Below are 13200 nucleotides of genomic sequence, written 5' to 3' on the forward strand. Positions count from 1 at the left end.
TTCTCTCTGAAGAATAATAAACAAGGCCAAGAAAAAAATCTTGACTGCACTTCACATTCTACTGCATTATATTGTGAAATAGAGAAGTGTCTCGAGTATACTACATTTTTGCATCTTTATGTTTACTCAGTAAATTTGGAAGAGGAGGATGAAGCTTACCTCCTTCAACTAGTCATACAATCTGCAAAGTTCTGGCAGAAAATGGGGCATTCATTAGATCGTCACCATTGTTTCCCCATTGTAAATATGGACAAAAAAGTTACACATTTATGGAAAATTATATTATTATTATTATTATTTTCGGGCTACTCCAGGAGTCCTTAGACTCATCGAGGGAGGCCCTAAACATCATGTCCACACAACTATACGACATTCTCACAGTATCTATCATACCTTGCCTTGAACTCACTCACTGTCATAGCACCCACAACAGACTCTGGCAGCTTATTCCACTCATTTACCACTCTAAAAGTAAAGAACCCAGCTCTAACACCACTGCTAACCACACTCTTGCCCAGCTTCCATAGGTGTCCCGTAGTTCTCTCACCACCAGTCCTGATCTCAAAAATATCCTCTGAATTAATCTTATAGAATCCTTTTAGCAATTTGAATGTCTCAATCATATCTCCCCTTTTCCGCCTATCAACCAGTTTCTGCAACCCACAAATCTTCAACCTGTTCTCATATGGTTCATTCTATAGACCTGCTATCATCTTAGTCACTCGCCTCTGGATCCTCTCCACCTCCTCCCTATCAAGAAGGAACCGAGATGACCAAATCTGGGCACAGTAGTCAAGATGAGGTCTTATCAAGGCTTGGTACAGAGGTACAACTTGCTTGTCTCTGCTCGTTAAGGTATTTTTCAACAACCAAGTGAGTTGATGAGCTGATTTAGCTACTTTTGCAATGTGCCCCCTAAACTTCATCTCCCTATCCACCAACACTCCCAAGTCCCTGGCCTCATCAATCTCTTGGAGTACAGTTCCACCCATGTGGTATACTGCTGCTAATCTTTTCACCCCAAAATGCATAACCTTACATTTTGTCACATTAAATTGACATCCATTCTCCTTAGCCCAGAACTCCAATCTATCCAAGTCATCCTGCAAGACTTTGACATCTTCTGCATTCACTATTGCCCTCCCCAACTTTGCATCATCAGAAAACAAATGAACTGTTCCATTTAGATCCTTTCCTATATCGTTAATGAACAGATTAAACAGCAGTAGTCCAAGAACAGAACCCTATGGCACCCCACTAGTCACAGGCCGTCTTTTGGACTCCACTCCTGAATAAACCACTCTTTGATATCTCTCCATCAACCACCCACCTATCCATCTCACCAACCCTATATCCATTCCCATATATTAAAAACTTGTCTATGTTATATATAATAAATGCCTACCACGTCAGTTCATACTTCATGCATGCAAAACAGATGAAATTCAAAAAACAAAGACAGCAACTCATGACAAATGACAACATTCAGTTGGATTGATTGATACAATAACTAATCAATAGCCACTGATTTCTAGGTGCTATTGTCTGAACGTTGGCTCTGCCTTGCATTCTGGGTGGTTTAAAACCACTGGAACGCTAAGAAAAACCTGCTGCAGCATCTGTACATCTAATCAAAGGGCTCAAAGGTGTGTGCATTTTGAAAGCAAACCTGGGTTATTAATGTGAATGTGATGCAATGTTTACATATTGAAAAGTGTCCTCTTAATGAAGCATTAGCATATTGTGTTTAATTTTAGGAATCACGTGAAGCCAGAAAACAATTAGGGGTCTTTAATGGAAATAAATGCAAAAATATAATATTGCTGATACTGATATTCCATGGATGTGCATCGCACACCTAGCATGCCCAGAATACCACTGCTATATACATATATGATACTAAAAAAAAAAAAACGCGCTCTCTTGAGAAAGTATAATCAGATACTTATTTTCAAAAATTACCTACCTTGCTTAGCTACATACTTAATACATTCTTCTTGTAAGCTACGATCTTCAGCAAGTCGGCGGATTTCAGGTGTTGGAGTGTAAACATTAGAATACATAAAGATAGGAACAAGACTCACAACTCCATAATATCTGAAAAGGAAAAAAATAAATAAGTAAAACTTTTGCAGAATTTTTATTCATACAAAAAAGAAAAATAGCTTAATATACATAAAATGATTTTTACTTAATCTTCCAGTAAGCAATCTTAAATTCAGTTAATACCAACCATTATTGATTTTTAGTTTTTTAATTAAATTCCTTGATTTCATTTTGTAAAGATCATTCTCATCTTCTTCTATTAAACTGAATTACCTGTCAATAGTCAAGTACCAAATAAGCCTTATTAATACCATGATAATGCAAGTACTATACATCTATGCAGGTACTATAGATGTATAGTACTTGCATTATCATGTAAGTACTATACATCTATAGTTGATATATTTCAAATGCATGTATTAACATCATTATTAGAAAAAAATTCAAGATAGGAATTATTTTTTGCTTTCATCAGTTTAACTTTTATTAATAATAATCTTCTAATTTTTCAAACTAAGATTTATGTTTTAACCTGGCATTAATAAGTTGAGGTGTCACAGACCACAAAGATATAGAAAGAAATAACTGTGACACCGCTACCTTACTAATGCCAGGTTAAGTTACATTCAAAAACTGTTTCAGAGTAAATTACTACCTTCAGAATCATGAAGAGTGGAAATTTCAGTTCTTTCTGTTCACCATCATCAATTTCTTGATATATACTCTCAAGGGGGTGTGGAATATAGGCCACTATGATTACACTAGATAATTAAGTCTGCATTATTTTGCTCCAAATTAGTCTATTACTTGTCATCACTCCAATATTGTTGTATCTAACATTTCAGTCTTCTAAGAGTACTTTAAATGAATTGATCTATCTATCTTTGTCTTCATCTGGATCTTTTTTCTTGCAATAGCATCAAACACCTGTTTTGCTAACCCTTCCTCCCCATTCTGTTTAAGTGACAAGACCACATTAAATTAGTTCTGCTCATACATTCTTGAATGCTAACAATGCCAATTTTCTTCCTAACGTCTTTATACGATATTCCAGTGATGCCATCTGTTCAGTCCCCTAATTTTTCTCAGAACTCTCATATCTGTAGTCTGTAATCTTTGATCAAGTGCTTTATTTCTAACCCAACTCTGAGAAGCATAACTTAAAACTGGTTTGAATACTATCTAGTATACATACTGATAGTTTAGTGTTTTCATTATTTTCTCTCTTACTCCATAATTGGACCCCCCCCCACCATACCAGCATTGTTTATTCTGTTGTCTATTTCCAAATTTCATTTATCATCTTCGCTAAAAACTGTGCCTAAATATCTGAAATATTTTACTCGTTCTATAGGATCTCCATTGAGAATGCAGCCAAAGTTTTCTATGTTTCTACCTATTTTTGGTCTTTTTACTGGTGATTTTTATGCCAAATTTGTTAGAGCCTGTTATTCATTTATTTAGACAATCTTGGAGATTTTAAAAATGTTTAGGAGTACATCATCTGCATAAAACAAAGATCTAAGTTTGATATCCCCAATTCTAATATCAGGATTAATGCCACTTTCTTTCATAATGTGATCCATATAGATGATGAATAAGAGTGGAAATAATGTGCATCCTTGTCTTATCCCCGATTTTACATCAAACCATTTTCCTATGTTTCCTTCAATTCTAACTGGTGACTTACAATTGAAATATAGACTATGTATTGCTCTGTATAATGTTTCATTTATCCCATATAATTGTAGCATTTTGAAAATGCTTTTCTCTTGGCACTTGTTCATGTGTACTTTCCAGTTCTACAAAAATTAACTGCAGATCATCATTATATATTCCCATGATTTCTCAACTATTTGTTGTAAATGAAAATCTTATTCTGAAAACCTTTATTTGACCTGAATCCAGCTTGTTCTTCTACAAGTTTCTCTTCCACAATTTTTTCAGCCTCTTTTTAAGTATGCTTGTGTAAATCTTACCTGAAACACTTAGCAGAGAAATTCCTCTATAATTGTTACACTCAACTTTATTCCCTATTTATAGATCGGAACTATGAGAACTAGATTCCATCTGGGATATTTGACTTTCTGACTAAGTCCTCTTGAACTATGCAGTGTAGCTACTGCAAAACTTTTATACCCTCTATATTTGAGCTGCCTTTTTTTTACATTTCAGTTTTTTTTTTTAGCTGTAATCTTATAATTCATCATCATCATCAAATTCCTGCCATGTACCCTCAAGGGATGTACACGATATGACAGTACTACATGAAAAAAATTACATCATTACTAACTTCCTATCTACAATTTTCCTCCAAATCAGTCTATTACTTGTCAAGACTCCAACATTATCAGATCTTATATTTCTCTCGTCTAAGGCACTTTGTATCGTATCACACCAACATCTTGGTCTTCCTCTTGGTCATTTTGCTGCCAACCTGGCAGAGAACGCTTGTTTTGCTAAACTTTCTTCGCCCATTCTGTTTAAGTGATCATACCACCTGAGATTAGCTCTGCTAATGCATTCCTGAATGCTGACAATGTCAAGCATTTTCCTAATATCCTCATTTTTAATATGATATTGCCATTGATGCCATCTGTTCATGCCTCTAATCTTTCTCAGGACTCTCATATCTGCGGTCTCTAGTCTTTGGTCAAGTGTTTTACTTCTGACCCAGCTCTCAGATCCATAAGTTAAAACTGGTTTGAACACTGTCTTGTATACAGCTAATTTAGTGTTCCAACTAATTTCTCTCTTATTCCATATGAATTTATTCAATTGGCTTCCTACCATACCAGCTTTGCTGATTCTGTTGTCTATTTCTATATTTAATTTACCATCTTCAGTAAAAATCATGCCTAAGTAGCTGAAATGTTTCACTTGTTCCACGGGATCTCCATTCACAACACAGTTGACATTTTCAATGATTCTGCCTATTTTCATTGTCTTTGTCTTTTTATTGCTGACCTTCATACCATATCTATTACAACAGCTATTCAATTTAGTCAGAGAATCTTGCAGACTTGTAGCAGATTTGTTTAAAAGTATAACATCATACGCATAAAGCAAAGAGCTGAGATAAACATCTACAATTTTGATATCAGCTTTAATATCACTTTCCTTCATCATTGATCCATATAGATAATGAATAACAGAGGGAATAATGTACATCCTTGTCTGACAACAGATTTAACATTAAACCACCTTCCTGTACTTCCATCAATTCTAACTGCTGACTTACAACTCAAATAAAGTGTAAGTATTGCTTGATATAATGCACCATTAACCCCACATAACTGTAGCGTTTTGAATAGCTTCTCTCTTGGCACCTTGTCATATGCCTTTTCCAGATCTACAAAACTTAAGTACAGATCTTTGTTATATTCCCATGATTTCTCAACTATCTGTCGTAAAGCGAAAATCTGATCCTGACAGCCTCTATTTGGCCTGAATCCAGCTTGTTCTTCACCAAGCTTTTCTTCCACAATTCTTCTCAACCGTTTCTCAAGTATACTTGCATAGATCTTCCCAGGAACACTCAGTAAGGAAATACCTATGTAATTCTCACATTCAGTTTTATTTCCCTTTTTATATATGGGTACTATGAGAGCTCTACTCCAATCATTGGGAATTCGTCCCTCTGTCCAGGCTTTCTGAACTATGCAGTGCAGCCACTGTAAGACTCTTATACTACCATACTTCAGCATATCTGGTTGAATATCATCTACCCCTGCTGCCTTTCCACATTTCAAGCCTTTGATGGCTTTTTCTACTTCAAGTATGGATATGTATTCCTGACTGCATGCCTGGTCAGTATTTTTTACCACTGTGCTGTCATCACTGCTTGTTTCATTTAGCAGTTTTTCAAAGTAATTACTCCATACTTCAAGGATATCTTTTTCTCCCGTTTTCATGTCACCTTTATCATCTCTAACTCCTTTTACAGCACTCTTTCCTCCATTCCTAAGCTTCTTCAACAACCTCCAGAATATTTTGCCACCTTCTTGATATTTCTTTTTTATATTCTTGCCAAACTCCTCCTATGACTTTTGTTTAGCTAGTTTTACACAGTGTTTAGCATTCTTGCATTTGTCTCTGTATTCTCTAAGAGCAAAAGCTGACTTATTTGACAGGAACTTTTGATATGCTTTCTTCTTTTCCTTCACTGCCTCTTTAACTTCCTGTGTCCACAAGGGAGTTCTGATTTTTTTATCCTTGCAGATAACCTCACCACATGCCTCTCTGGCAGAATCAATCAATGTTTTCTTCAGAGTTTGCCAATGAATCTCCAAGGTTTGATTCCTGTTCTCAAACAATACAGTTCACATCTGAGAGCTGCTCAACTTTTATTCGCTTTAAAACTTTCTTACATGTTATTCTTTTCAATATGAAATTCAATTTTATCCTGCTCAAGACTAAATAGTGATCACTTCCAATTTCAAATCCTCTGTACACTCTGGTGTCCTGCACCAGGGAGAAAACATCACTATCAACAATAACATAGTCAATGAGACTTTTCTTATTCCTAGCCTCTTCTCTCCATGTGAATTTGTGCACATTTTTATGTTGGAACATGGTGTTAGTAATAACCAGTCCATGTCCTGAGCAGAAATCCAACAGATATTTGCCATTATTATTAGCTTTGCTCTTTTCTCCAAATTTTCCCAAAATATTTTTGCATGTCTCAATCATTTCCTACTCTGCTATTTAGATCCCCAACAAGGACCAACTTTTCATTTTTCATTGTGTCAGTTGCTTTTTCTAAAGCCTCAAAAAATTCCTCCACTTCTACCTTAGTAGAACCTTCTGTGGGACCATAGGCACAAATAAGTCTCACTGTCCAGTTCCCCATTCTCATAATATGCCCACATTACTCTACTTGAGACTGACTGCCATTCAAGAAGATTAGCCTCATATTTTGTGTTGAATACTATGGCTACTCCTTCTTTTCCTTGATTGTCATTGCCTGAATATAACATTTTGTATTTATTGCTCAGAAAGATCTCACCAGTTTTTGTCTTTTTTGTTTCAGTCATCCCTATTATGTCGATCTGGTACTTATCTAATTCCTCAGCTAGCTCCATTTCTTTGCCATTCAGGCTTCTTGTGTTGATAGTACCGATCTTTAAGTCTGGTGATGTTGAGTTTGGGTTTGTTTTCAGATTTGTTCCAGTAGCTGACTTTTCGCTGTTTGCCCTGGTTCCCTAGCGAAAACAACGGGGGCCCTTGTTTAACCGGGTGACGCCCCAGCCGGCATGAAATTTTGTCATATTGTACCATCATTTTTTATTTTGGTTTATTTAACCAATAAGAATACAATTTGGTCGGCTAAATCCCAAATTGCCAGCCCATCCTCGTTCGTTCAGCATCCAAATAGATACCCAACAGGGTGCACCACGAGAAGGTGAGGATTGGACATTAGGTCAGAAGCCCTGAACTAATGTCCAATGTCCTTGACCTAAAAAATTATTTTCTTATGTTTAGTTTGTCTGCCAAAATCCTTTACAAGTTCGACAGAATGTTTATCAAATCATATTTTTGAAAATTATTTAAAATTTCCAGGAGTATATTATATCGATTTCAAAGTCTTCAAGTTTGAAACTGATAACTGCTAAAGAAAATCTAGTAAGAATATCCTTAACCTTAATACTATAGATACATTTGGTACGTTGCTTATGTGGATGATTATGTTTATTTATAAACAACAAAAGAAATAAGAACCGTTGAATGCACGATAGCTGTAAAATGAGGTATTCAAATATTGCATTTTTGGGTATTACATGCCCTTGTGATAAGTGCCATAAGATATTCTCTCTCTCTCTTTTTTCCCCCCTTTTCAGGATGTTTTGCAAGAGTGTCAAAATCTAAATTTTCATGAAACCCTGCCATTCCTAGGTGGGACTGACTAACTCACCTTCAGATGAAAAGACTTTTTTTTTTCAAGATGGAATTTGAGCCTAGATCTTTCCAGAACAAATAATAAATCATCTTTGCTATTGCACTATGGAATTATTATTATTATTATTTGACACCTCCAGGGAGTCCATAGACTCATCGAAGGAGGGCACCTGCTCTACAACTCTGTCTCCACCAACTGACCACAACCACACCAATGCTATCTACCGCCGATCACTACCACTAGCATTTCCACAGACAATCACAAACATCCATGCCCACGCTAGGATTCGAACCCACAGCTTTAGGCAGGAGAGTGGATACGTTAATCACTCGGCCAGCCAGGCTGGCATTTGTTTATTTATTTTATATTTATTTATTATTTTTAGAGGGAGGGATTAAAACCTGTGTTTCTGGGAGTGGTAAAACTGTCACTTCTATGACTGGTAAGATCAAATTTAACGACTGTTCCAAAAAACATATTCAATGTAATACTTTTCTTCCTCCACATAACATGACAACATACAGAAAGTATCAATGAAGATCCACAAAAATCTTATATGAACAAAATTCAGATATCAATATGTACAGTAGTCTAAGTAGTCCCTATGTGGGAAAGATGTTCATGAGTCTGTCCAGCCTGAGCTGCATTTCCTCATTCACCAATTATGAAAGGCACCACGAAAAAAAAAAAAAAATCTGACAGACATGTTATTAAAATATAAAAAATACAACTAAAATCATTAAAACAAACAAAAATATACATTAAAAAACACACATTCACTTCACTATTCAAACCAATCAGTTACTCAAGTTAATGAACCCTAACACACAGTCTCAGCAACTACTACCTGCCATAAACTGCCCCAAATTTGGGAAGCACACATCCTCAGATATTCAGCCCATTTGTCCAGTAAGATCCTTCATGCACATATCATTGTTTTGTGATCCCTGATGATGGCAAAGTAATGTTGTCAAAATACAGGAAAGTATTAATTAAAGTTATATAATTAATATTTAGTATACATTGTTATTTCCTGAAAAATAATAGTTATGAATAGCCAACATATAAGCCTTTCTACCAACCTGTTATCCTGGAAGTTCCTACACACTAACAACAACTGAATATTTACCATTAAATCATTTCGTATATCGCTGATGCAAATTAAACAATAGAGGACCAAGTACTGAGCCCTGCAGTACACTACTAATCTTCTGCCTTCTCCTGAGCTCAACTCCTTCATAAACCATGGAGACAACTACCGTGTTTGAGTAAAACTTTAGTGTAATATAACTAAACTCTACATTCGACATTTCGACCTTTATATCAAGGTCATCTTCTGGAGCATATGCACTATATACAGAGAACAAGCTACACTACAATCTATCTAGTTTGTTAATGTTACTGACCGACCATTACAACAATTGTTGGCCTGACCTCTAGTGAAAAAAAAAAAAAAAAATAGAATATACATCAACACTAGCGTCCTATTATTATTATCCGTTGGTTGTAGAATTACACTGGACACAACAACACGTGTGTGCGTGTGTATTTACAATATGATTATACATGTACATTCCAACCAGTTGGTATGGAATGGTTTCATATTGAATATCATACTGAAAAAAATATGTAAGAAAATTCTAAAAATAATTAGTTAAACAGCTTTCGGCAAACTGTAGATTCAAATATATGACTATCAGTGGAGAAAAAAAAATGAGAGTTTGAAAATAAGAACAACCAAACCTTGGAGAATGAGTGGGAAACCCTGAAGAAAGCTGCTTAATCTACCTGAGGCAAGTGGCAAAATTATAAGGATAGAAATAACCCAACTTCACAGTGGACACAATCAGGAAGTCCTGGAAAAGAAGAAAGTGCATTCTTCTTAGCAAGTAATGCACATGCCTTGAGAAAGTACAGAGAAAAATGTAAGACAGTTAAGCTATGAATAAAGTAACTAAACAAGTCTGAACTAATTTATAATAATAAATTACTAAAAAAGTAATACTATATATGCTATAATATATATATATATCCTACAATTATTTTCCAAGTGGTAATATAGAGATTGATAGCAAAAGAAAATATTTAAGAATAAAGAACAGAAAATTAAAATAGATTAGAAAGAACTGCAAAATGTATGTAACCAAAGACCATAGCCAACTCATTACTATAAAAATACAATGTAGGCAATACGGTCACTAAAACATTAAATGACTATCTATGTGGGTTCATGAATACATACACAAAATAATTGAGACATAATATATAACATTTAGAGTAATGTTCTATAATATGTGTTTAAAATAAAAGTCAATGTTACAGATTGATGTTACAGACTTTATTTCATTACACAATTTATTGTAGCTGCTTGTTCCTAAGTGTTCAAATGATTATGTGAAAAATTTCTGTTTGACTTGGGAACTACCAGCAAGTTCTGGGCACAACATAAACCATAGTCTACATCAGTGGGTCTTAACCTTTTTAGGGATCGGCAACCACTTGAATCTAAAAATAAGTTCTCGCACCCCTTTGAAAAATGTGTTTCTATTTCTTTATTTAGGAAATTACATGTATTGCAAGATAATTTTTTTATTGAAAAATAAACACATACATTTACATATACATACAAAGCAATATCTCAATTTTTAATGGCTATGTTGTTGTTGTTTATTCATAATAATACTTTTGAAGTGAGGCTCCTTTTTTGAAAGAGCCACTCGTAAGTCATCACTTGCATTTAAGCAATTTCTGGCTTTTGTTTTTATGTGCAAAAGTGATGAAAATCCATTTCACACAGGTAGGTGGTGGCAAATGGTAAAAGTGTCTGCAATGCTGCTTTTGCCAGCTGTAGATAAGATTCTAACTGTGTACACCAGAATTGTTCTAAGTCCAGTTTTTCAAATTCCATTTGAAATATTATTGAAATTATATATATTATCTTATTGAAATATGTGCATTGGCTCATATTTCAATAAGATCGTCTTTTATTAAATAGCTGTCGTCCATCGAATCTGGGTCAAAATTTAGAAACTTCTCTCGCACTCCCTGGAAATGCTTTCTCGCACCCCCAGGGGTGCGCACACACACACACACACCCTGGGTTAAGAACCACTGGTCTACATTATATACAGAAAAATTTACAATATGAAAGATAAATATCACAAAGGCAGTAAAAATGTTCTGGTTGCTATTGAAAAGTTATGGAGGAAGGAGTACTGTAAAAGGATCAGAAGATAAAAAGTTAATCATTTATTTATTGTAATTTTATTTTCACTAGAGGTCAAGCCAGTAGAATAACTGTTGATCAAATCATTGTCTTTTCAGCATACTATGTGAAATGTAATTTAGCTTGTCTCTCTATATATATGTATGTGTATGCTCCAGATGATGACCTTAGTATGACGGTCAAAACGTCAGGAAATTAAAATAATTATTTATAATATGGTCGATTCTCGTAGACAGGCTTATACGTTGGTTATGCATTATTAAAACACTTAAGGAATTGAACAACGTAGCTAAGGATATAAATTAAATTATACTTTATTAAATTATACTTTAATAAATACTTTCCGATATTTCGGCAACGTCACGTTGCCATCTTCTAAAGGAACTTACAAAAAAAGGTACATGCACGTAGGCACTACAACACAGTAACTGGGAATGAAGAGATGAAGCTATTTTTCTCCTAAAAGTCCTGATGGTGCCCTCTAGCAGACTAAGTAGGTGTTCTTGGCCGTTGGGCTGAAGGTCTGCTGATGTAAGCCTCCCAAATTTGGGGCAGTTGCATACAACCAAATTTGTTGAGGTTTGGAGAATTTCTTAGGGCTGAGGCTGATTCCATAAATATGCCATAAACGACTTTCCATAAACAAATACAAAAACAATTCCAAAAAAACATTTCCAAAAACAATTTCCATAATCAATGCCATTCCATAAACGACTGCCCCAAATTTGGGAGGCTTACATCAGCAGACCTTCAGCCCAACGGCCAAGAATACCTACTTAGCCCGCTAGAGGGCACCATTCAGGACTTTTAGGAGAACAATAGCTTCATCTCTTCATTCCCAGTTACTGTGTTTTAGTGCCTACGTGCACGTACCTTTTTTTTGTAAGTTCCTTTAGAAGATGGCAACGTGACGTTGCCGAAATATCAGAAAGTATTTATTAAAGTATAATTTAATTTATATCCTTAGCTACGTTGCTCAATTCCTTAAGTGTTTTAATAATAAAATATAACATGGTTGTAGAGTCCATAATTTGTGTAAAATGAATGCTGATCACCGTGTAACACTAAAGGAAAGGAACAGAACATTGATGGAACCATTCATTAAAAATTTCTTTTGTAATCCAACCTTTTCTGTTCGCTTTCCAGTGCACTGGTAATGTGTTAAAATCCACACCTTTCATTGTCTGCAGTCTTAGGGATCGATTAATGAGTAATGGTTTTAATATATGATCTCCTGAAGCATTGCTGCAAAATAAGAGTCACACAATCCTTAGCTGCTTTAAAGCCACCAACACTTTTTTGTGATTTTGCTATATAAGTTCTACTTCGCATTTTTTCCCAAAAAAGGCTGGTCTCATCTGCAGATGCTGCTTCTCCTTTTATTTTTGTATTATGAAGTGCATATCTTTTGAGAAATTTTGTAAGTCAACCTGTGCTTGCAGAAAAATCACAATTGTTGTTTGATGCTGTTGGCTCCTTTTCCTGAATCTGATTGATGGCATTTCCATCTAAAGGTATTCCTTTTTGTGAGTAATCTTCTATCCACATCACTAGAACCTTTTCCATCTTCACTTTTATAATATGCTTACAACTTGGCACCTAATTTTGTTCCATTAAGAACAGATTTTCTAATGGCCTCTTAATTTTTCTTAATCGTTCTCACAGTAGCTTCATTCAGTCCAAAATATTTCCCTAAGGATGTTGAACCTTCTCCAGCTGCTAAATGATCTAAAATTTGAATCTTAGTTTCTTCTTTCTGAATTATCTGACATCATGATTAATGGGGTAATGTTACAAAAATATCTGAAAACAATCAATAATTAATTTTACTAATTTGATATTACGCATACAAAACTTCAAAATTTAATACACACCCGTATAACTCTATTGCACGAACAAAACATAAGATATGTAAATGTTTCGAATTGTAAACAAGAAATGATTATTTGGCAAACAGCTTAACTCCCCTCCAAGCAGCTTTATATGGGTGGGCCTCCCGTAACGGACCAACTTAACTTCGAGGAATCAG

The 13200-nt window shown here is 35.0% G+C and overlaps 1 protein-coding gene across 1 annotated transcript in view; it reads right to left on the minus strand.

The window, feature by feature from the left end:
* Nprl2 (Nitrogen permease regulator-like 2) overlaps nucleotides 1-13200 on the minus strand; it is a 187680-nt gene that overhangs the window by 34633 nt on the left and 139847 nt on the right. The window contains exon 7 of the mRNA XM_090393218.1: nucleotides 1967-2097. Coding sequence (XP_090249344.1) covers nucleotides 1967-2097 — 131 coding nt within the window. The remainder of the gene's footprint in view (nucleotides 1-1966; nucleotides 2098-13200) is intronic.

This window comes from Typopeltis vanoorti, chromosome 5 (genome assembly GCF_054136105.1).
Source record: "Typopeltis vanoorti isolate ZY-2024b chromosome 5, IOZ_Tvanoo_1.0, whole genome shotgun sequence".
NCBI classification, from domain to species: Eukaryota; Metazoa; Arthropoda; class Arachnida; order Uropygi; family Thelyphonidae; genus Typopeltis; species Typopeltis vanoorti.